This window comes from Uloborus diversus, chromosome 8 (assembly GCF_026930045.1).
Source record: "Uloborus diversus isolate 005 chromosome 8, Udiv.v.3.1, whole genome shotgun sequence".
Lineage (NCBI taxonomy): Eukaryota > Metazoa > Arthropoda > Arachnida > Araneae > Uloboridae > Uloborus > Uloborus diversus.
In genome coordinates this window covers 100,715,644-100,740,764 of record NC_072738.1, presented here as the reverse complement: position 1 = coordinate 100,740,764, position 25,121 = coordinate 100,715,644, and the positions used below count along the sequence as shown (strand labels likewise).

General features: G+C 32.2%; 1 protein-coding gene across 3 annotated transcripts in view; it reads left to right on the top strand.

Annotated features, from left to right (window-relative positions):
• Positions 1-25,121, top strand: part of LOC129227498 (cytokine-like nuclear factor N-PAC) — a 137,882-nt gene that overhangs the window by 43,875 nt on the left and 68,886 nt on the right. For all 3 annotated transcript variants that reach the window (XM_054862075.1, XM_054862073.1, XM_054862074.1), the window contains exon 4: positions 18,436-18,734. In XM_054862075.1, the coding sequence (XP_054718050.1) occupies positions 18,436-18,734 (299 nt within the window). The remainder of the gene's footprint in view (positions 1-18,435; positions 18,735-25,121) is intronic.

The window sequence follows — 25,121 nt, the reverse complement described above, 5'->3', positions numbered from 1 at the left end:
AGAGTGTTTCATGTCTATCTATATTTAGAATTCAAATATGTGTTGAAATTTAAGAATATAAAAGATTTGTTTAAGATCTGGAAAAAACAGATAAGGATACACATCTTTATCTTCCCTCGGACATCCGGCATAACACTAGTCAGGATTTTTTTAAGCCAATTTTTTGTAAAAATTATCCTACAATATTTGTATCAACTGTTCTGAGCCCACTCTGAACATTTGGGATGCATTCATTATAATACATTACAAAAAAAAAAAAAACCCTGAATTTTTGAGACACAATGTCAAAATTTAAAATTGTGAAAAAATATTTTTATCTGAAATATTTGTGTTGTTACACATCAAAGTAAGGCATATGCAGTTTTCTTTAAAATGAGCTATTATGCAACTCTGAAGCTCCCATAGAACTTGAGTTAGGTATAACATTTCAAAACACTGCGGGGAAAATAGTGTTTAACAAACTCAGACATTAGTTACTGATCAATTGTGTAAGATAGATTTTTTTTTAAAGTTTATATACATTTGAGGTGTCAGAGAGTAGTAGGATTTCGCAAAGTTTCTTGAAAATCTGAAACGATCAGCTTGAGAATTTTGTTTATTTCATTGCTTGGTTTAAAATGGAATGACCCACTTACCTGTCGGAAAATAATTAATCTGTACAAACAAAATCAACAGCAAATTTCGTAGGGCCATGGTGCAAGATCTTTTACTTCACTCTTATCAATAAATATAAATGAACGCTAAGAATTAAAAATGATGTTGTGTTTGTAGAACAGTGACGAAGAATGTACTCGCAAATTAGCTGGTAACCCTATATACAGGAGGGAAAGCAATGTTTCACTTCTGTGGCGTTAATCACTTAACTTTTGATCTATTTATAAAGTTTGACAAACCTTGCATCAAAAATATCCAACGCGTGTGATGATTCTTCAATACTTTTCTTTCGATAAGTTCCAATAGTTCAGCAAGTTTCATAAAACTCATTGCGCGGCGAATACAGCAGCCATCTTTGTTTTGACTCTTAAACGTACGTACGAAAGGTTTACGCCAGAAAAATCATGGCGTTAATTTACCGTACGTTCGCGTTTTGGCAGCTGCCTTTTGCGTCCGGTAAGAAAGGGCAGAGACTAGCGAATTTTGTTGCGTACGTAAAAGTGACGTCACGGGTGGGCGTTGCATGCGTTAAATTTTTACGTATTGGGCAGAGACTAGGCCTCCTGATTAAGGGCAATTCCATGGTGTTGGACGTGAAAAATGAAGAAAAATTTCTCAGTTTTAATTCCATTTACCAAATATAAACTGTTCCAAAATGATTAAGTTTATTTACAAGATACTTGCTTCATCCCACTGAATAAAAAATCATGTTAGTTTTTCAAAATAGATCCCTAAAGTATAAATAAAAAAATTTAGAGAGTTGGTGTCGGACATAAACACACAAATAGTAAAATTGATGGTTTCCCTTAAAAATTATTAAAAATCTGTGAATTTGCTTAATGCTAAATTTAAAAACAGCTTAATTCTAAAGTATACTTATGATTGAAGCATGTTTCCCAGTTTTTTCAATGATATTATAAAGAATAAAATTATTCAAAAAATATTTTTAGTTTGGTGTTATACGTAAATTTTCAGTGTCAGACGTAAATTGTTCATATTGGACGTAAACTATTGCTCTTAAATGTAAATACATAACAATGATTACAGTTATAAATATGTAAATTATAGGTTACATATATTGAAACAAAATTTATCAAGTAAATTCAAAAGTAGGGTTGATTGGGGAAAGTGGGATACTGGGGTAAATCTGTCACCCCGTAAAACTGAAATATGCATATGGTTTTTATACTTTTTTACATTGATCATGTCATGGTTCATCACAGTGATTAGTTTTGCATATATTTGGGTTACGTGGAATTTTTTTTGTGGGTCAGAGAACTTAGTCAAAAAAAAATCTGAAAAATATTTTTTGGCGTGTTTAAGCAGCATTTTCCAAAGTGTTTCCCGGTTAGCATATACTTACCCCGTAAAATTTCGCTATAAGAGGTCCCCACACTATGGGATAAGTGGTTGCTCCCATAACAGTGAGGATTTGAAGTTCAAAAACAACTCTGATGTAATATTTGTATTAGTGAAATACAAGACAACTATGATGACTTAGTAGGAATTGCTAGTTCAGCTACAAAATCTGGTGATTAGGTATTAGTGAAACTTACCTGATAGAAAACCATCAAGATTATGTTTCTTCCTTAGCCAACTTTACATAGACGCATTCATTTAGTGTTTCCAATTGCTTTTTCCACTCATAGTTTTGGTAAATTTGCTAAAATTGATCTTAATCAACTGTATTACGTTCATTCAGCACACTTTTTCTCAAAAAACTTACCCCTAGCAACCCTAAATGTATATACATAGTCCGGTCAATTTAGACAATGGAAATAACAAGAATTCCGGGAAAGCTAAATTTTTGTAGAGACCTTGGGTTTAGCATCACAAATAAAGTGCCAAAAGTCCCCGTCGATCCCATGTGAGCTAAAAAAGTTATTTGGGGTCAAAGGTCAAAATTTTAGGTTTTTTGGATTTTTCTCAAAAACGGTAAGTTTTATCGAAAAGTACCTCAGACCAAAGTTGTAGATCTCAAAATTCTCTATAAAAATGGTCCTCATGATTTTTTCTCCAAAACGAAACCATTTCCCAGATATTGCCTACTTTCAAAAGACAGCCAGCCATTTACAGAATACCCTCTACTCGCATGTCCTTGAATAACATCTGGCTATTCTAGTCCATGTGGCGTCATTCACATACCCAGGGGTGCCCAACCCACTAAGGGCAATGGTGCACCAACCTCATCATCACAGAGATCCCCCCCCCCCCCCAAATGAAAAAATACCCCTAAAAACTTCGATGTCGCAGTCTGGGCCATGACCCCTCCTAGGTGGACACCCCTGATGTACCTGCTGTATTGTTGTTTATGCTAATCAATATTGTCACAATTTTGCTTTATTTGCAATAAACTTTGGACTGAAGGTGAAACTGTTGTGCTTGGCAGTCGTGGAATGCCAACTTCAATCAATGCAAGTGTTGGGAGAAGTTATAAGAATGCTGATTATTTAAGAAGTCAAAAGTCTGTTACAAGTCGCATAGATTGCAGAAAATCATACGCCCGAAAAAGTTCAATCTCTGCAGCAACGTTAGGATGAACAGGGCCAGCACTTCAAAAGTAAGTCCTCCTCGTACTGTAGCGCGATTAAGTGAATTTGAATCCAGCTTTTGATTTTAAAAACACTGCTTATTTTGAGGCTGTGAAGTGGATGAAGTGGCTGAGAAGAAGAAAGCGCAGAATTATCGTAGAAAAATTAATAAAGCATTGACTAAATCATACTCCAAATTAAAACGTGCAAGGGCAGCTTTTGACACACCTGAGAACGATCTTTAACTAATTGTAAAAGGGATTCTTTGAATGCAAGTGTAGAAAATTTATGAATTTTTCTGCGATAATTCTGCGTTTTGTTCTTCTCAGCCTCTTCATCCACTTTCTCGCCACAAAATAAGCAGTGTTTTTTATAACAAAATCTGGGTTCAGATTCACTTAATCCCGCTCTAGTACGAGGTGGACTTACTTTTGAAGTACTGGCCATGTTCATTAGGGTGGATTGAATAAAATCAAAATCTGATAAACGCTAAGTAATAGCCCGGAAAAGTTCCTTTTGTAGAGATATTTGGTTATGCAAAAGGATTCTGACCGCAAAAAATATCTCGAGGTGTCACTCGTGCCTTGAAGTTGACCATAAATGCATAAAAACTGGAAAAAGTTACAATAATTTCATCAAATATCAAAATTTGAAAAATTTGATGTTATCGCTCTTAAGAGCAGACTTTTTGTGTAGATTGCACATTGCATAAGATCATTTTAATAGTAAACTGTATTTTAAAGTTCCACACCTGTGTTGAATCTTGAATTTGACCAATATAGTGTCAGAATTGAATAACATCGTATTGCTCCGTACTTAGAGAAAAAATATTAGAAGTTATGATTTGTAAAAGTTTGCTTTCATATTAATTAATTCTTACATAGATACGGAAAAAATAAGTTATAAAAGCATTTCTTATCTAGTAAAAAAACAATGTTAGTTCTCCACTTAGCCCATAACTTTGGCTCAAAATGTCAAATTTATCTATGATAGAGAATAAAGGTTAAGTATAAAATTTTTTTAAAAAATGTGGCTTGCAACAGCCCACATAACTTACCCTTTGAAGTAAAAGACGTTAAGAAATTTTAATGGGTTTTGAGCCCTCAAACTGTAACCACATTGATTATAATAAAACACAAGTTTGGCGTGCGAGTTGAACTAGAACACTTCTCATTATTTTCATTCTTGATTGAAATTGTGACTTGATGGTATTGTGGCTTAATATTTCTAGATTCTAATCTGACTCGAATAAATCCATCCCTTTTGGTTAGACAACAAACTGTACCTGACACTTCTTTCTCTTATTTAACCTATCGTCTCACTGCTTTGGTATGACATGTGAGGTTTTGAAAACCATACTACTCAGTAGGTACACCATCAAGCAATTTCTTTCAAAGTTTTATCGGAAATCCCCTTTTTGAAAGAGGGAGCTGCCGAGTTTTACCAGTTCTGCTTATCAATGAGCTCATAGTAGTCTCTCAGCTTCAAAATTGAAATCTGGAATTATAAAGGTTCATTGTCCATCTTCGAACTGGTCGTCGTAATCCGTCTCAAAACAAATTCTCTGATGATGGTCATCCGCAATGCCTAGTGTTATATTTTTTAGATTCTCAAAGTAACCAATTTGCAGAACAAGAGCTGATGATTAAAATATAGTACAATGGCAAGTTTGAAGAATTCGATTGTATAGCGAAAATTTACAATACCAGATTTCAACTTGAGTTTTTTGATAAACAGAAGTGGGAAAACTCGGATCATCTTCTTAAAAAAGGAATATCAGATAAAACTTTAAAAGAAATGGTGCTTGAGGGCATAACTACTGAATTATATGATTCCCAATACCTCACGTTATACTAAAGCAGTAAGATGATGCGCAAAATTAGATGAAGAAGCGTCAACCACGGTTTGTTGTCTAACCAAGAGAGATAGATTACTTAGAGTCAGATTAGAATCCAGAAATCTTACCCACAATGTATCACTAGGGCCAAACATTGTCAGGAGTCAAGATAATAATGCGACTCGCCAGCCAAACTATGTTTTATTGTATGAAATGTGGTTACAGTTTGAGAGCTCAAAAAACATTTAAAGGAGGCTGTTTTGAGGGGTATTTTTCTCAGTTTTTGGAGGGGGCTGTTGCTTTTGAAGGGGGGCTCTGTGATATCGAGGGGTGCGCCCATGCCCTTAGTGGGTTAGGCACCACTGGGTATGTGAGCGATGCCACACGGACTAGAATAGCCAGATGTTATTCAAGGCCATGCGAGTAGAGGGGATTCTGTAAATGACTGGCTGTCTTTTGAGAGTACGCAATGTCTGGGAAATGGTTTGGTCTTTGCGAAAAATCATGAGGACCATTTTTATAGAGAATTTTGAGATCTACAACTTTGTTCTGAGGTACTTTTTGATAAAACTTACCATTTTTGAGAAAAATCCAAAAAACATAAAATTTTGACCTTTGATCCCAAATAACTTTTTTAGCTCACATGGGATCGACGGGGACTTTTGGCACTTTATTTGTAATGCTAAACCTAAGGTCTCTACAAAAATTTAGCTTTCATGTAATTTTTGTTATTTGATCACTATTTTTATGTCTAAATTGACCGGGCTAACAGTAAATTCACTAAGTTGTTTTTTATGCATGTTTCACTTTAACTTTGAAATCAAAGGCAAAAATAGGAGAAACACAGTTGAAAACATATGTTGTTTGTTGAAATGTTTGTTGAATGTAACAGTGTCATACGTAAGAAAATTTTACATCTGACACCTAGATTTTCGTAAAAAATATTCGCTTGTTACAAAATGAAAACATGATTTTTAATGAGATTGAAAATCTTACGTTGTACCCAAAAATACCTGTATGTAGCTTTAAAATTATTGGCCAGCATAATTAACTGCCCATTTTGGTGTTGGACGTAAACTTAATGTATGTCCTCTCTGAGGTACACTTAATGTACCCCAACGTTAAACCTCTGTGGTACACTTAATGTACCCCAGAGAAATTCTTTTACAAATCAAAATGAATCATATTTTGACACATTTTTGCAACATCACCAGCAACACATTGTATCTTTAAATGGTTATTCATCTCAATTCATAATATTATTATGTATTTTTGGAAAAAACAGAATTTCTTCGACAGTCACCAAATATGGTTTGAAAATACTCAAGATATTCACCTTAGTTTAACCTCCTGTAACTTATTAATAACTGAAGTGATAAAATTTTAGACAGGCATTTCAAAATATACAACTCTTGACCTTTAAAATGACACCTTATTTGTTTAGAAATTTAAATTTTGAAAATTTGATCATCTGGTTGACCTTATCATGGAATTGCCCTTAGAATGAATAAGGGCCTAACATAACTCTTCACAAGTACCTTTAAAACCTAAAAACTGTTTGGATAAGATATGTTCTATTTTTTTCCTTTATTAATCATTCTGAAATCTAGAACTTTACAAAACCTTATTAAGATTTAGTATCTTCTCAAAATTGTAAATTAAAGAGAAATGCAGTTATATGTATGGCTCCTACCTTTTGATTGTTGTTCCTATTAGTGTTCAGTGTTTTTTTTTTTTTTTTTTTGCCCCTCCCCCTCCTGGAATAGGCCAACTGCCCCCCTGGTGAAAAATTTGGATTACTATATGTAAAATATTAAAAAGCAAAAAAAGGAAAATATAGAAAATTCAGAACTGTATCATCCGGGGGGGGGGGAGGTATCAGCCTTTGGTTGAATCCATTTTGTTACTGTCAATGGAAAGTTCCTCACTGACAAAAAAAACTACTGCTAAACGCCTATTTTTTTCCTTGGAAAAATATATTTAATTAAAAAACAAACAAGATATGTTCCCCCTTTTTTATTACCCTCTTTCGTTTTTGTGCATTTACTGCTGTTCTGATTAAGGGTTGGTGGTTGGGAAACTATGTTATCTATTTATCTAGTTTTTAACTCACACAATAATTGCTGAGGTTTGTATCGGAACCTTAGGACATATACTCCGTGAGCACTCATGGTACATCTCATTGGAAGTCAAAAGTTTCCTGGATGAGGATCATTGTATGGAGGGGAAGGGATAGTGGGCTGTGAGTTATTTTTGGAGGGCTGTAATGGAAATGTCTATATTCCTTTCTCTCTTATATGACAAATAACATGATATTATCAACGTCTTCTTTTCGAAAGAAATGTCTAAAAATCGGCATCTTTTACTACCCTCCCCCCTTTAAGTCATCCACAGTTTTCAAGCTAACAAGACTTTCAGAAAACGTTTAAAACTCTACGCGGATATTCTCTGAAGTCTGAAGAACAGATTTCTTTCATAATCCATCTAGAACTTGAAGCCCTCTAAACATGTGAACTTGTTTAAGTCTGCCTACACAAGTCTTTACTGTCTTTAGCGATAATCTTTGCAATCACAGTCGAAAACAAATTTTTTTGAGGGAAGGTTGTCTTTTATAATATATATATATATATATATATATATATATGTATATATATATATATATATATATATGTATATATATATATATATATATATATATATATATATATATATATATATATATTTAATTTTATTTACAATTATCACATGTGATAATATTGTACTGTTCGCTTTAAAAATTGTATAAAAGAATGAACTCCAATATTTAATTTACAAGGGTTTCCAGAAATCATTCTCCAAGTTTTCTTTGCTTGACAGCTTTATCAAAACTAATTTTAATGAAGTTATTTTTTAAAAAAATGACTTCCATGTATGTTTTTTTTAAATTTCTATCTACTTGAGAATATATAGTCCTTACATACACACCTCTGTTTACGATGCAATCGAAATTCTATATATAGTCAACTCCCGCTACAACACGATTCAACTTACGCAAAATGGCTATAACTTGAGTTTTTCACAAGTAATGAGTTTTAGAGCTGACGTGGATTCCCTCTTCCACAACACGATTTTTTTTGGAAGGAAGTATTGGCTTTATTGTTGACTACTAAGTATTGATTTCGTGAAGGTTATTACATCCCTTTAGCATCACTGACAGCAAAAGTTCCCACATCAAACTAGTCTGCTCATTGCATTGGTAATGCATCTAATAACCACTCAGTATCTTTCTTTTTTCTTTCATTCTAAATAGTAAAGTTGATGACATATAATGGCGCATTAGTGCATAGTTCCATCTAAAGTTTAGGAAGATGGGATGAAAAAGTTTCTGACAGAAAAAGAGGGGGGGGGGAGATTCTCCACACGCTTGAACAATTACAAAACGTTGATGGTAGCACGACTATAAGTATTAGTAAATTTTCCATATGTACCATTAAAAGTCAAAACAAAAAGATATCCGTAAAAGTTCAGAATTTAGTTTCAATATTGAAGCTTGCAGAGTCCGAGCAAAGTAAATATTATTAAAATGGATGCTGCTCTTGTATTGTGGATTAAAGAGATCATGAAGGGGGGGGGGGGGGTAGCCGTAAATGGAAACTTTATAAAAGAAAAGGCCAAGCAAGTGAATTTAAATGTAATAGATAAAAATAACAATCTGATCCTTGAGCATAAAGCATCATCATCTTCATTTTTTAAATTACAGGTATTATTACTGTATCTACTGTACAGTACCTATTATTGTGAAGCATTTTATTAGTACTACATACTATGGGTACCCTATTATTTTATCTTATGTCTTTCCCTCTCATTGATCATTCATTTTGTGCATCTTGAAGTATTTTATATTGAATAAAACAGCTCTTTTTTATTTTTTAAATACAATAAAAGTTCAGTACTTTATGTAAGAAACTAATAGTTGAGGAATGCTTTAAAACAGTTTGAATGGTGTTTAATGTGTGTAAAATGTCGAAAAGAACTTGTTATGTTTTTAAAAAATTTGTACACATACATTTTTCCACTCCAAATTTCGACTTTCGCGAAAAGTCTTGGAACGGCTTGACTGTAAACTAATTTGGGGTCCCATTACATTACCTCGCATAACATTTTTTGAAATTTTAAGTAAAAGAAATAACTCTTTCAAAGTTTCTCATGCATGCTTATTTGACAATGAATAACTTACGTTCAACTTAACTAATATTTCCTATTTTTTAAATTCAAAAAATTAAAAATATTTCTTTAAAACCCTAGTTTTATTTATTAATTTAATTAGTTATTTACTTTTGCACAGATTACAAAACCATCTTTTGCATAGGTGCATATGTAATCACTAATTTTGGCCCCTCTTGACGTTTAATGCATATAAATACATAAAAATAGTAAAAATTTTTAATGCATATTTTTTGTGTTTTTCACTAGATTTTTCTTTTTTCTTCACGAAAGATTTAAAAAAAGCAAATATTTTTTCTCTCTTAATGCATAATTTTTAGCATTTAGTGAATATTTAAAGTATTTTTAGTGCATATATATGCATGGATTTTTTCATGATTTTTTGGTGCACATAATCCAAACTCTAATCATTTTCCTTGTCTTTTTTTCCTGTGAAACTTAGTGAGAGCTATTCTTAATCCCTATTTGCAATTTTTATTTTATTACATGTTATTGTCAGTCAAATGTAAGTAATTTTATCTCCTTACAATCCTTTTGCATCCTGAAAATATTTCAACTGTTTAGAAAGTTTTAAAGTGTTTTATCTGCTACCCTAACTTGATTTGTTTCATTTATTATTTTAGTTATTTATTTTTTATAAACATTATTTTGATTCCTCCTTCATGCCATGTAAGAATAACAAGCAAAACGTGGTTTGACACCTAGGTTTAGATTTTTTATAAAATTTTGTATCCTTTTTTTCCTATGCATTTTAGAAAGCATATAAAATATTTTTGGAGATTCTCAATCAGTTTAGGTTCCACATAGCAACAGTGAAATTTTAAAAACTGAAATAAAAAAAAAACTGATAAGATTTTGATTTAGAGCCCCCGATTTATAGAAAAGGTCACATTGGTTGCTTGTGTTATACGATGCTTGAAGTACTTGCAGAACAATTTTGGTCAAACAATCTTACTTTGCAGAACATCGTTAAATATTCTGCTTCAGTGACAGCAGGTTTGTTCCCCAGATGATTTTGGTTACATGAAAATTTTCATTTTATATTTTATGGGGCAAGTGGAAAAAAAATAAATTTTTCCAATAAAATAATTTCTAGTACGAATAAATTAATAGATAATGAAAAAAAAAATTAAATAATAGTTATGGGTCATTCTCTAGAAAACATAACTTTTGAACGCAAATATTTTTCAATTTCGAAATCTTTTTTTTTTTACATAAAAGTGTTACCTACTAGAAGTAACCATAAACAATGGTCCAGCTAAGTTTCAATTATTTTACTCATAAATAAAAAATTTAAAAGATGCCTTTTTCACAGAAATGGAAAAGAAAAAAAACTTTTAATGTTTAAAAATCAAGGCCAATTGAATATCAAAGTAGTAATTTTGTTAATTGTGCAAGCAAACAGCTATTTTAATGATTAGGGGGAATATAATATTAAGCTCTCTTAATTAAAGTAGGGCTTAATTAGTAGTTTCAAATGTATGTTAAAAAATAATATTTAGTAAATTTAAGGATATACTGGCAATTTATAATTTTGATATACTGCCTATTATTGATGTATTTCCCCCTCCATCATTTATTTTCACCTCAGAAATAATGACATTGATAAGGTCTGTCACAAAGGTGAGATTCACAGAGGTGAGGAATTTTCCATTAATATAGGCCCGAAAGATACATTTTTCAGGGAATTTTTTTTTTCTTCGTTGCTGCACATGTTAAGCATATGAAAACATGTTCACTTCTTTTTTTTACAATAATATACGTTACTGAAATACAAGTTCACGGAGGTGAAAGGTCAGAATAACCGCACCAAGTTTTTAAAGCAAAATCTATCTTCTTGTTTTCCGACTAAGTCTCACAACTTCAACTATGGCTGAAAATAAACATGAGGGCTCCCTTGTATCATGGAAACTAAAATTTCATGTCATTACTACCACGTGTTAATGAGGAATGGCATTTTGTTAGGTAACGGAGGTGAGCATTTATTGTGTGACATGACTCCTTCTCCTACTAAAGCAAACAAAAACACAATATTAAAATATTAGATACACTTAAACAATTAGTATTTGAGACACTTGTGAAAGGAATAGTAAATAAATAAGTATATATTTTTAATTAAATAAGTTATTAAACAACATAAACAGTCACACAAGGTGTATTACATGCTGCAGAAGTGAGAATTCACATGTGAAACAAAAATATACTAAAATAAAAAATATTAAAAAATCGTTGGCAGGTTTAAATAGATCTATTTTTGATGAAATAAAAATCATTGTTGAATGAATTGTTCCGTAAAGTTTTTACTGCAAAAGGCGTGTGACAGAAAAGTTACACTTTTTGAAGAATGATCCTTATGAGAAAAAATAGGTGACTAAAATAGTGAATGAGTGAGAAAATAAATGAATGGATGAATGAATGAAAGAATTATTTAATGCCAGAATGTGAATGAATGAATTCATTAATGCGTAAGTGAATAAGTGATTGAATTAGTAAACAAAATCAACTATTTCACTTTGCCCTGCATGCACTTGGCTAATTGTACAAGACAGATATAGGCAATGTCAGCAGTACAATGCTGGTATAGACAAGCGACATAATGCCCCACTCATTGGGAACACCCAGGCAGCAGGAAGGAGCCCTGTTCTGACTTTTAACTTTTCCGTTGGCTTCTTAAATCCACAGACATGGATAATATTGAGCATATCTGCAATGCCTTCCAACATTCTGCTAAGGAGAGATCACCACTAAACTTTCAGTACTACAGTGAAACCTCTTGAAGTGATCACCCCTGTTAGCGGCCAGTTTTCCTCAGAACAGAATTTTCGGTCTATTCGCATAATGTCAAATCAACCCTTAAGAGCGGCCACTAAAACCCCTCTGAGCGCCAGGGTATTCGCCAGTCTGGGCTTTTGAAATAGATTGGTGACTACAATTTCATTTCTTTTTTTTTTCCTTTGACCTGAATGCTTTCGTTCAGCGAATTGCTAGGAATTCTCTATATCTTTTTGTGGTGCCTGGTTTTGGTGTGGGGGGGGGGGGGGGCATTTTGAGATATAGACCCGTGTAGGTACAACTCTCCAATTGGCTACCTTAATTTAATAATTGATGAGGACTGATGTTTTTTTCCCTGAGAGGGAACAATTTTTAGCTTTTGAGGAAAATTTAAATTTTTACTCATTGATTAATGATTGTAAAAAAAGACTTCGGCAGTATTTTGGAATTAGACAATGTTGTTTTTAATATTAATTGTGATAAACAAAAGTAAAGTTTTCAGCACAGCAAATTTGAGAAAATTTGGGATATCATCGGTAATTATGATGACTGGATTCTAGATTTGCTTTACCAAATTAAAAATCAATTTGAAAAGTAAAAGCAGTTTCTGTAAAATTTTATATGGATACAAACTGAATGATTTTTTTTTCTAAAAAGGAAAAATCATGGAATAAAACCTTTTATTATTCTTATTTTCTTTTAAAAATATTAAAAAGTGTTGAATTATAACATTAGTACAGCAAAACCCCTCTAATGCGGACACTAACAGGACAAATATTTTGTTCACAATAGAAAGAGTGACCGCAGTACAGGGGTTTAATAATGTTATATTCCTTGGAATCGGGGAATTAAAAATTGTCCGCATAAGAGGGGTGTCCATTAGGAGGGTTTTTACTGTAGTATGGTTCAAGTTCAATTATGAAAACCCTTGAGAATGGCCACATTTTCACGGAACGGAGGGGTGGCCGCTAGGAGAGGTTTCACTGTATAGGTTTGTGGATTGCATTGCTGGATTTGTGGTGTAAATCTGCTGTAGGGGGGCAGGTAAACGGCTGTACCTGCAGCAATATTTCAATGAGGTTTTTCAAGATATTTGAAGAAATGCGTTTTGGATTCAATACTAACAGTAGGGAATTGTTGTAATAAGATGTTTTTTCGTGCTTATTTTTCAGCAAAACCAAATGAGCAAGTTTGTACAATAAAGCTAACGTACAATAGATGGCAAAAGTGAAAAAAAAAAACTCCTTCACCTGCTTATGGCAGAAATAGCCTTCAAGTATTCTTCTTGGGTCAGTCCATATCAAATCAACCAATAAAAAAAAAATTTTGAAGGTCAATGTTTTAGATTGTTATGATGTTTATTATACTTCTCTTTAGGATGAAAAAACTAAAGTTACAAATTTTTTTTAACAATTCTTTCCAAATTTATGCGTTTTTAAATTTTGAAGGAATCTTAAATTTTACATTGATCAAAATCTTAAGAGGGCTGTAATTAAAGTACTATTTGATTTAGAAGTCTACAATTGGTGCTGTTTTGTTCAGTCCTTCATGAGGTTTTAAAAAATATATAACAAAGCATAGTTGCTTTAAAAAAATTTGTTACTTAGCCTTTTCTGTTAGCAACCTTTATTCAAAGTTTCAAGATGGCATTCTTTTGGTATCATGCAGAAAAAAATAGTTCCTCTTTCAACAGTTGCTTTAATTCTATTTGTAAAAAACACCTGATCTGTTAAAGAGTAATTTAAGTATACACCATAGCTATTGCATTAAAAATCAAGTACTTAGCAATTACAAGCATTTACAGCAACTAGTACAAGCAGTTTATAATTGAAAAAATAATTAAATTTGAAATTTTTAATTTAAAAAATTGATTTACTGAACCTTTTTTAAGCACTATTTTAGTCACAAATTTACTATACTTTTATCCAATATATATATATATATATATATATATATATATATATATATATATATATATATATATATATATATATATATATATATATATATATATATATATATATATATATATATATATATATATATATATATATATATATATATATATATATTACTTACACAGGGTTATTTGGTTAAAACCAAAATGCTGTTTTTTTGTACAGCCAAACCTCCCCATCCCCAACCCCAAATGTTTTCATGAATTTTCAGAAAGTCAATTCATGCAAAGTTACTAGCAAAGCTTTAGGCATAAAGACCTGGGTTTTAAAATTTGCAGCATTATTTAATTTTTTTAATGTGCTGCAAGTTTTGCTGCCAATTTTTCCAATCAATGCAACTTTATGTACATAAATGCACAAGTCAGACAAACTAATTTTTTAAAAATTACATAGAGCAAAACCCAAGTAGTTCACTGTCATTATTATCTCCTCCCTCCCCCCAGTCTTTTACATTTCAAAATAGCCTAAAAAGCATGTCTCAGTCAAAACTTCATCTTATTACTTAATTTGCTTGGTTACTTAAAATTTATAGAGATACATCATGCACCACACATCAGTATTGTTTATGAATCTTAACTCTAACTAATGTTTAAATAATGAGAGAGAAAAAGTAACTAAAGAAGCCCAAGAGTACTTTGAAGGCATAAATGGCTCTAACACCCGCACACTTGTCGGCATTACTATGCTGCATCTACCAGGGGTGCCCACGGGAAGGGGGGGGGGGGATTTTGGCTCAAATTGTGCCATCTAAATTTTTGGGGGTTATTTTTTTAAATTAATTTATTCATTTATTTTTTATTTAAATTATTTATTTTATTTTATTTAAGTTCATTTTGTTTGTATTTTATTTTATTTCAGTTTATTCTGTTTGTATTTAATTTCCTTTATTTATTTAGTTTGTGTGTGTGTGTCATTGGCGTAGCACAGAACTTTTCAAATAAAATATCAATAATAACAATAAAAAAATAATCTTTTTTAAAAAATATCAAAAAAATATTTAATGAAATAGTTAAAAAAAATAAAAAAGGTATTTAAAAAAATAAAATAAAAAAGAGACCTGAAAATAAAAGGGGGGATTGTTGAGGGGGTTTGCGCCATTGAACTTGGGGGGGGGGGTGTGCACTCCTGGCATCTACAATACAATCAGAACAGGGAAGAAAAAAGGAGCATCAAATTTTGAAAACATAAAATATGCATGAAACTCTGCGCTTTAAAGTAAAATTTAATGCCTAATTTTTATCTTGGAATAATGAAAATTAGGCATTAAATTTCACTTTTTTGATCATTATTTGGATTTGAACAGTCAAAAAGAAATAAATTAGGGTTCAAAAAAACCTTCAGAACTTGTCTTTTCATTATAGGCTCTCATTAAAATATTTTTTTTAATAAAGAATTATTTTCCAAAATGTATGACACCCGGAGAAATGGGTCATTTTCTCTAAACAGCGCAATTTGGACATGGCAAGGAATGGCATTCACTGTGCCAGGGGAATGACACTTAGAGGAAATAATGTGTTTTATTGACGATATTATAATTTATGTGGGAAAAGGAAACACTTCTTTTATGAAATTGAAAAAGATCCAGTGTCGTGTTGTCCAAAAAGTAGTTATTGTGGTTATTTGTTTCCCTTACATTTTGCAGGGGAAGGACGACAGGGGAATGACAAAATTTAAAGTTAACTTATATATTGTCATAACTGCAAACAACAAATATCAATGTCACTAAAAGTAAGGGGGGAAACTCTATACAAACAAGAGTCAATCATTCATTGAGCGATTATTACAAAATTAAATGAATTATCAGAGACAGGGTAATGACAGTCATTAAAAATACTTATCAAGATTTAACTTGGGATCACCCAAATATACTCAACATCGTGTATTTATTCAAAAAGAACTAATTAAGATTATTTCTATGATGAGACCAGAATTCAAAGATTAAATTATGAGTTAATACAACTATTACCAGGTGTGAGAAACATTCATTCCATTCCTCGACAGGGGAATGACAAAAAATCAAAGGACATTTTTTACTATTTTTTTTAAATAGTGCAAACCTTGAAAAGTTTATATTTTTCTATTTTACAACATTGCATAACACTTGTTAAGAGGTTAAACAACAATTTCTGTACAAATATGCATGGCTTCCTGAATCTTTAGAGCTGATTTTGCTTTACGGTGGAGGTAGGGACACACGGGAATGACATTTATCATGTCAAAAAATTATTTAAATGTATAATAATAATAGTGTTTGTTTTAACTTATTTTACAAACATAAAAACATGTTGTTAAAGCATTCTAGCGTCAGTTTTATTTCTATACTAGTTTGTTATTTTTGGAGCAACCCAAATAATGTCTGCAATAAAAAACAATGATTTTCTTAAAAGCCATTCAAAATTTATGCTTGGTTATTAGTGTTTAATCCATTAGTTTTTTCGGCACAAAAGTACTCTATGTATTTCTACTATTGTTTTTTTTTTTTTTTTTTTTTTTTTTTTATTACTGGATCTAATTCTTTATTAGAATGAAAATAAAATGAAATGCCGGATGTGGCAGAGTTTATTATGAGCTGTGTGTGTTATTTAAATAAAACTAATTTGATAAATAACATTCCATCGGGAGTTAAATTTTATAAATCAGTATGGTTCTGAAAAACATTCAATAGGAAAACAGAGCTAATGTGCTTGATGACAAAACTTTTTCTATTTTTTGAGCAATCACAATAGCTTATTGTTCTCATTTGACCGTCCTTGATGTTGTGGTTCCTTTTTCAGCTTAGACCAGGGGCGTCTGCAGCACCACCGCCCACTGGCGCGGCTCCTCTGGTCCTGAGCACTGTCCCCCTTAATCCAGTTCTCTTGGGCAGCGGCGTCCATCTTCTACACACGCATGCTCATACGCATACACACGCCTACATGCACACACTCAACTATACACATGTAACCTCCCAGGAGGAGGGATATGCTTGGGGGGGGGGGGGGGGTGCGCCATTTCTAGAAACAATAACTCTAATGCGTAGTGTCTTGTTGCAACTCGTGATTGCAAAAAACATAATTTGAATTCAAAGTTTCAGAATTCAAATTAGAGTTGACTGGGGGAAGTGGGTCAGAGATTTTTTTTTTAAATACTATTTTAGTGAAAAAGCAACCTTTTTTTTTTTTTTTTTTTTTTTTTTTTTTTTTTTTTTTTTAATTCTATTTTGCTGAAAAAGGGACTAAGTACATAAAATCTTCTTTTTTCCAAGAGAAGAAAATGAAATGGAAATTTGCTTATGAGTTTACTCTCTACTTTCTGATTTGTTTTTGCAATCATGATTTTTGTAAAAAGTTAGTTTTATTAATCAGGCTTTTTTGTAAATAGTTAGTTTTATAGTTTTATGATTGCGATTTTCGCAAAAAGTTAGTTTTCGCTACAATTATTTTTGTTTACTGCTATTTGCATTCGGAATGAATGTCAAAGTTTTGCTCTTTTTTTTTTTTTTTGTGGCCTTATTTTCCTTTTTAAAAAAGGACCACTAATTTCCACACGATTGGATATGTCTTGATTGCAACATTTCTTGCACTTTTTATGCAGTGCAATTGTTGTCTTTAATTAACAGTCAGACAATGAAATTATACCAGAATGTCAGTACGTGTTTCTTTAGTGGTTGTTTAAAAAGGCTAGACTAAAGTCTGATAGAAACAAAAATTGGATTTTTTTTTTCCAAGGATTGTTTGAAAAAGCTTATTGGGGAAAAAAAGCCCCTCATATAGGTTTGGTCCCCTGCTTTGAGTGGTTCCCCTTTTATACCACGCTGTCAAGATATATCTATTTATTGAACATTACATTGCTATGATATAAATGCTATTAAAAAACGGAAGATTATTTTTTAATTATTTTTACACATGGCAACTAATTTTGAGATTATTTTTCATATTACTATCTACTAAAGCTACTATTTTTAATAGCAGAACTCAATGGCAGCTCAGTTAATGTAATGTGAAATGATAAAAAAAAAGTGTTTAATGCATTGCTTTTATTTTTTATCAACTGAAGTTGGAAAAAACGGATTTTGCAACCATTTTACCCTTTTACCTCTACATTACCCTTTGTTAAAGTTAAACAATTAAACCTCCCTGGCTTATTTTCAGGAAGCTTTAATTGTTAACTTTAGTTATGTTTAGATTTTGAAAGCCCGATTTCAGTTTAAATGCTTTCTAATTACCTTTCAAGTTAATTTTGCACCCTCCCCCTTCCCCCAAGCCCATATAGTCACTCCTTTTTATAAAACCACATTTCTAATAATGTAGAATTTATTATTGCTCGGTGCCATCTTCAAATGTTACTAATAAACATGTTTCTGATTTGCTTGTTGTAAGAACATTACTTCATTATTGCTTTCATTGTTTTATAAATACAAAATTTTATTCAGAAAATCAGAACCAAATCTGACGTACTGATTTGCCTTTTATTGTATTTATTTTTTGTTTTTGTATTTCAGATGTCAAACTCCTGCAGATGTGGTTGCCTGTTCTGACATTGTGTTTTGTTGTGTTTCTGATTCTCATGCTGCTAAAGCACTTGTTTTTGGAAATTGTGGAGTTTTGAAAGGAATGGAACAAGGGCTAGAGCAAGATCCCCAAGAAACAAAAGGATATGTAGAAATGACGTCTCTTGATCCAGACACATCTAATGAAATTTGTGAAGCCATTGCTCTGAAACATGGAAGATATCTGGAAGCTCATGTTAATGGATCAAGAAAACAAGCGGAAGAAGGCACACTATTTATTCTTGCTGCAGGTAATGTTTTATCATCATCAATCTAGTTAAATTTTAGTTAAATGCTTTATAATGTTTCCATTTGAAAGTCAATTTGAGGCTTGATGCTGTTCAACATTGCTATCAATTTTATGAGCACTTTCACAAAATAATTCTTACATTCAGTAATTTTATTTTTGAAAACACATGCAAAATAATCAACCAACTTATTAAAAATTTATAAGTACCAACATAAGTAAATTACAATTAAAAACGGTTTAGAAAATGAGGAACCCTCTGCAAGCTTAATAGCAAGCTTTTTTTGTCGATACTAAAAGAGAAAGCACTTTAGGTGTCAAAATTGCTAGGTACCATTTTAAATAAATCAAATATGGAGTTTATAAAAACATTTAATAAGTAAACATGGGAAGACGTCTATTCTTTCACGTTAATCAAGGATTAAAATTTGATGCAATCCAAAATTTTAGATGTAAAATTTGAAAATTAGTTTGCTGAGCTTCAAAATCTATTTTATGCTTAATCGCTTATGTACCTCTTTAGCCAATATCACACAAAATTTTTTTTAAATAATCAGAACTTCAACCGTGTACTGTTCTCAACTTAGGATGCAATTTTCGGATCCATAGTTTCCCGCAAGATTGTTCTCAATTGCCCTAAAGGTTGCTCAAAACTAGCTGCCATTTTTGGTTATTTTACTATCTATATAGCCCTGTTTTATATTCTCTGGTTTCACAATCTATATGCCCTGCTATTACTACCCATATTTGCCCTTATCATTTGTTATTCTTTTCATAAACATTATCATTTGATGAATTCATTTTATTTAAAAGATTTCTGCACCAGTAGCATCACCTCAGAGGGCAGTTCACCCCGGATAACACTCTTCTGGAGGAGGGGGGGGGCGCTTTAAGATCTTATCAGAAACATAAATACCTCAAATCCAAATGTTTCTTAAATGATATTTAATCTCAAATTTCAACGAAAATGGAGCATAATATTGTGGGAAGGGGGTGGCTATAAATGCGTCTAAGGTAAATTTTACATAAAATAAGTTCATAATTTATACTTTTCTATAAATGTAAACTTTGATTACACAGAAAAATAAAAATTCGTTTCTAAAGATTGTATGAGTTTCATGATCGTATAAAACATCAAAAGTTTATTCTTTTCATAAGGAATGGGAGCAGAGGCGGATCCAGAAATGTTTATAAAAGGGGCCAAATTTGAATGACTAGCGTTGTACCTCCAATATAAAAAAAATATTGAACCACCTTATATGCTACAGAGCAGCTCCCTCTCCCCTAATGAGATCGAGCCTTTTCAACCCCTCCCCCTCCTAAATATCTCAATGGCGCAACATGCACCATGTGTGAGTCAGATTCCCTCAGATTTTCATCAATAATCATACTTCTTAAGGCTTACAGAACCTAGCAAGAAATTTGAAACAAAAATTCCATGTACTATTTTTTTGGATCTTAAAAATGAAGCTTAATAATAATTGCTGTAAGATTCACGTCATGGGGGTCAGTTGATCCTTTGACCCCCCCTGAACCTGCCCTTGAACGAGGGGGGGGGGAGATAACTAGAAATTACTTCCCCCCGGTGACACCTTTGCTAGGAATGCTACTATTCTGCATCACTAGTTTTCTGCACTTAAAGTAAGAATTAAAAAACAAAAACTGATGGAACCATTGCCGCATCAATTGTTCTTGGTATTTAAAAAAAAAACGGGCGGAGGTGTTTTTCAAAAAAACAACAACAACACAACTTGGATACCTTGAGACTAGGTGGTCATAGTTAGTGTTAGAAGTAAACATTTGTTTTCATAATGTATTCATCTATATAAAAATGAATTTTTTTTTTTACAAATCCAGTTTTTATCGTATCTTTGCCTAATTTGGCACAGAGGATCTTTCATGCTTGGGAATATTACAATTCCCGAGCATCAAAGATCCTCATAGAGGAAGGAGGTAAAATGCAAATGTTTGATCCAATCTTTCTGCATCAGTGATCACTATGGAAGGTATGCCTTTACAAAAGTGAACACTGAAATTCCAGTATTTTATTATTGTTATTATTAATCGCAGAAATCTGGTATCCATCTCTCATGCTTTTATCTTCTCGCCAGGGGCATGCATGGGGTGGGGAACACCTGTTAGCCTGAGCCTGAAGGGGGCCCAATATTTTTTAAACTAGGCATAAAATATAGGGGTGAACAATATGGAGGGGGGCCAGAAAAGCTATTTAAAAATTCTCCGAAATTTCTGTGTACTTCTTACCCCCTTAAATTCTTTTGTAATTTTTAAATCACCATAAACTTTCAACAGATATGTCTATTGTTATTAATAATGTTTGTTGTATGCCTGTTAAAATGAAAATCTAAAATTATATGCCTTTATTTTGAAAAATGCAATCACTTTGCTATATGAGAATCAGACTTTTTACAGTTTTGATGTTTACAACTCGTTTTTCTGAGGAAAATAAATGAAATTTCTTTTAATTTTTATTAAATTTACAATTAGAAAATTTTTAATTGAAATTCTGTGTGAGTGTTAATAGTGAATTGCTTGCTTAATTTTTATTTTTGTCAAGTTTTTTAATGAAAAGATAACATTTCCAGCTATTCTACTTCTGTCTTAATAAGATGGTGAAATCTTAAATCAATTTGTATTGTATAGATTAATAAATTTGCATATTGCATCTAGTTACATCGTTTACCATATTAAGTAGTTAGTTCAATTTTCATTTATAAACACTCTATTACACAAATCGTTTATTAAAAAAAAGAATGTTATGACTTCAATTGTCTAATTTGACATTTTGTTACAATTTTAATGTTGTAGTGTTTAATGTAATGAATGAACTTATATTTAATGGTTGTCACATGACTCATGATGTTGCATAAAAAGGATGGATCTGAATGCTTAAAAATGAATATTTTTTCATTTATTTCTTATTCTCTTGAACTTTATCCATACAAGTTTTTTTTTTTTTCCAACTAGATCATGATTTTGCTCAGATAGTAATAATCAGCACATTTAATGTAGTAATTTGCTAACCCAAAGCTTGTTATATTCTGGCTACATGTGATGTCATGCACAGAAATGCCGTTTTTGAATACCACTTCAAAAAAATTGGTACTATTTTTCATTAAATAATTGGTTTACGCATGGGAAAATGCATTAAAATAAGAGTGATGTTAATGTTACTAAGAAAAATATTGTCGAGTTAAATAATTCAAAAGATCATAACAGTTACTATTCATAAAGGATTTTCACTGATACCATTGCCTGGTTCGCTTGCCAACCATATTAGTTTGTTAGTTCACAGGGTTCACTCTAGAGAAAGTTTAAGGTGAGATTTTCACCAAAAAGAGTTAAAAGTGTGACTTTTGTGGGAACTGCATGCAAATGGATATTTGTTGAGTGAGATTTTGAGTAATATTGTGAACATTGTGCAGTCCCACATCCTAGCCGGAACCCTGATTTATCAGTCGCTGGCCTGTGGTGTAAGTCGATGACTTTTGCCATTTGTAGAATAAGGAGTCTTGGCATTGATTTGGGGACATAAGTGCTCATGTAGCTAAATTCACAGCCTGCTAAGCTTACTGATGTGACTCTGATACAGCTCATTATGAGCATCACATTTTCAGGAATATTCTGTTCTCAGCTATCCAAAAAATCTCTACCATTTACATGGTGAATAGGTTTCAGGTTCACTAAATACAGGAGTTATTTCTGCTGCGGGCACTCGGGTAAATGACAGTATCTGACGAAATGAGTTTTCGAGATAGTTGAGGAAATGTGTTTTGGATTCAGTACTAATAATAGAGAAATGTTAAAAGTATACTTTTTTCAGCAGGAACCAAATAAGCAAGCTTGTACCATGAATCTAGATGACAAAAATGCAAAATAAATAAATAAATAAAATTAGCTGTTATTGCCCTTTATTTGCCCACGACAGATTTCTGCTCACTGACTGGTCCAAAACTGATAGCTCAGCAACAATGCCTTTTTGAGAGGAGAAATTAAGATTTTTTAAGATGATAAAAATATTTATTGTTTGAAAAAATCTTCCAAAACTGTGATCGATCAAGTAGATAAGTACCAGATCATCATGCCAGTGCGTCCCATCCCCACTACAGCCCTAATATTTAAAGAACTTCCTCCTTTCTTTACTCTGACAATGGAAGATGCTTTTTCAGATGTTGTACGTAATAATAATAATTTCTATACAAATAAACCAGAGTATGTACGAAGGTCGGAGTTAGTGGGTCATGTCCTAGCTTGATAAAAATGTTCAGATGTATGAAATTCTGGTTATAGATACCTTGGGTCAGGTCCTATTGCACCTGCAAACATTTTTCTTGAAATTCGAGTTTTCCTTTTTTTTTCCATTTTTAAACCAAAAATTTGTTTCAAATTATTCCTTTTTACTTCCATTCACATAGTAAAGGCTTTCTATTTTGCTCACCCGTGAATGAATGTTCTTAGTTGTTTTTCCGACCCGACCGCACATGCATTTGTACCTAAGAACATATGGACAGCGGACATGTCCATTTTGACGGTCCCCAAGTTAATTGCTCCGAGTTTCCCGTGATGTTCGAATGTATGTATGTTGCATAAAACTCAAAAGTAGTATGCCGTTGAAATTTGGTTCATAGACTCCTAGTGGGCTCTAGTTGTGTATCTCCCCTTTTAATTGCATTTGAATGTTTCAAAAATGGTCTGTTACACCTTATTGAGGAAAATAATGTCAATTTCAATGCAAACTCAAGTGATGTTATAATTTGGTAAACATTTGGCAATATATTGCCAAGTTGGCAACAAATCAAAACAAATCTAACAAAACAATGTTGGTTAACAAATCTAAAGAAGTTCTTCTGCCCTTATATAGAAGTTTGGTAAGACCTCATTTGGAATATGCTGTTCAGTTTTGGTCTCCTTATCTTAAGAACGACATTAATGTATTGGAAAGGGTTCAAAGGCGGGCTACAAGGCTAATAAATGGACTTTCTCACTTAGACTATGATTCCAGGCTTAGAAGGCTGAAAATGTATAGTCTTGAGCAAAGAAGAGATCGAGGGGGATCAGATGTTTAAATTTATTAAAATGAAAGATGTTACGGGGCTGAAGTTTAGCACTGAAAGCAGGACAAGGGGTCATTGTTTTAAGCTATTTAAATCTCAGGCTAATATGGATGTTAGGAAAAATTATTATTTTAACAGGGTAGTGGAACCTTGGAACAGTTTACCGGAAGAGGTGGTAATGAGCAAGGGAGTAGATAGTTTTAAGAGGGCCATTGATCTTCACTGGGGATTGTAAATTGACTAGGACCAGTCTAGCTGGGCCCAGAGCCTGTTGCTGGTCGTCACTTTTGTATTTGTATAAATTATTTTTTGAATCTGGTTTTAATTTAGCGTTATTGGTAATATTTAGAGAGTTAACCATTGAATCACATTAAAATTGCCTATATTTGAGGAAGGGCTGAAAATATTTAAATTGTTTCTATGCTTACTCCAAGGCACTATTATCATTAAACAGGTGTAAAAGGAAGTCATATGATGCACAACAGCTTGTTTCTAAAGTGATTGCCGTACCTTTTTTAATTTGGTACCGTTGGAAAGTCTGTAAAAATTACCGGATTCGAAGTTTTTATCACGAGAAAACTTGTCACTTGAAATAAAGAACACCAGCTGACACTCAAAGAGGATTTCATAGTTTATAAAAAATATTATTTCAGTCGAGTCCCGACTTAGGCGAGGGATGCGTTCCAAGACCCCTCGCATAAATTGAAATTTTGAGTTGTGGAAAAGGGTATTTGTTTTTAAATTAAATAAAAAAAACTTTTTATTTCACAGAAAATATTGCTACGATGCACAAAACGAATGTTCAATGGGAAAGAAAGACATTAAATATACTAGCTTGGTATGTACAATAGAGTACTAAGAAAAACAAATGCACTATAGTTGTAATATACGGTAGATCTGGTAATAATATTTGTAACTTAAAAAAGTGAAAATGATGATTATTTATGCTGCATGATCAAACTGTTATTCGAATACATTTTTAAATACAGTTGCTTCACTAGTTTTATTATAATGTTTCCATCTATGGCAACACCTCTCTTCCTGGTTTCTTAAATTCCCAATGCAAGAGCAGCTTCCATTTTCATGTTTTTTGCATTTTGCTTAGATTCTACTTGGTGAACTTTAATGGATTTCCTTTTTTTTGACTTTTAATTGTACATACGGAAGATTCACTCATACTTAATTGTCGTGCTATCTTCAACTCATTTTCTAGTTTTCAAGCTTACAATCTTTAGCTTTTCTTTAATTGTCAGAAACTTTCTATTTTTCTTTCTATCTTCACTAACTTTAGATGAAACAGCACTCTTAGGTGTCAATAT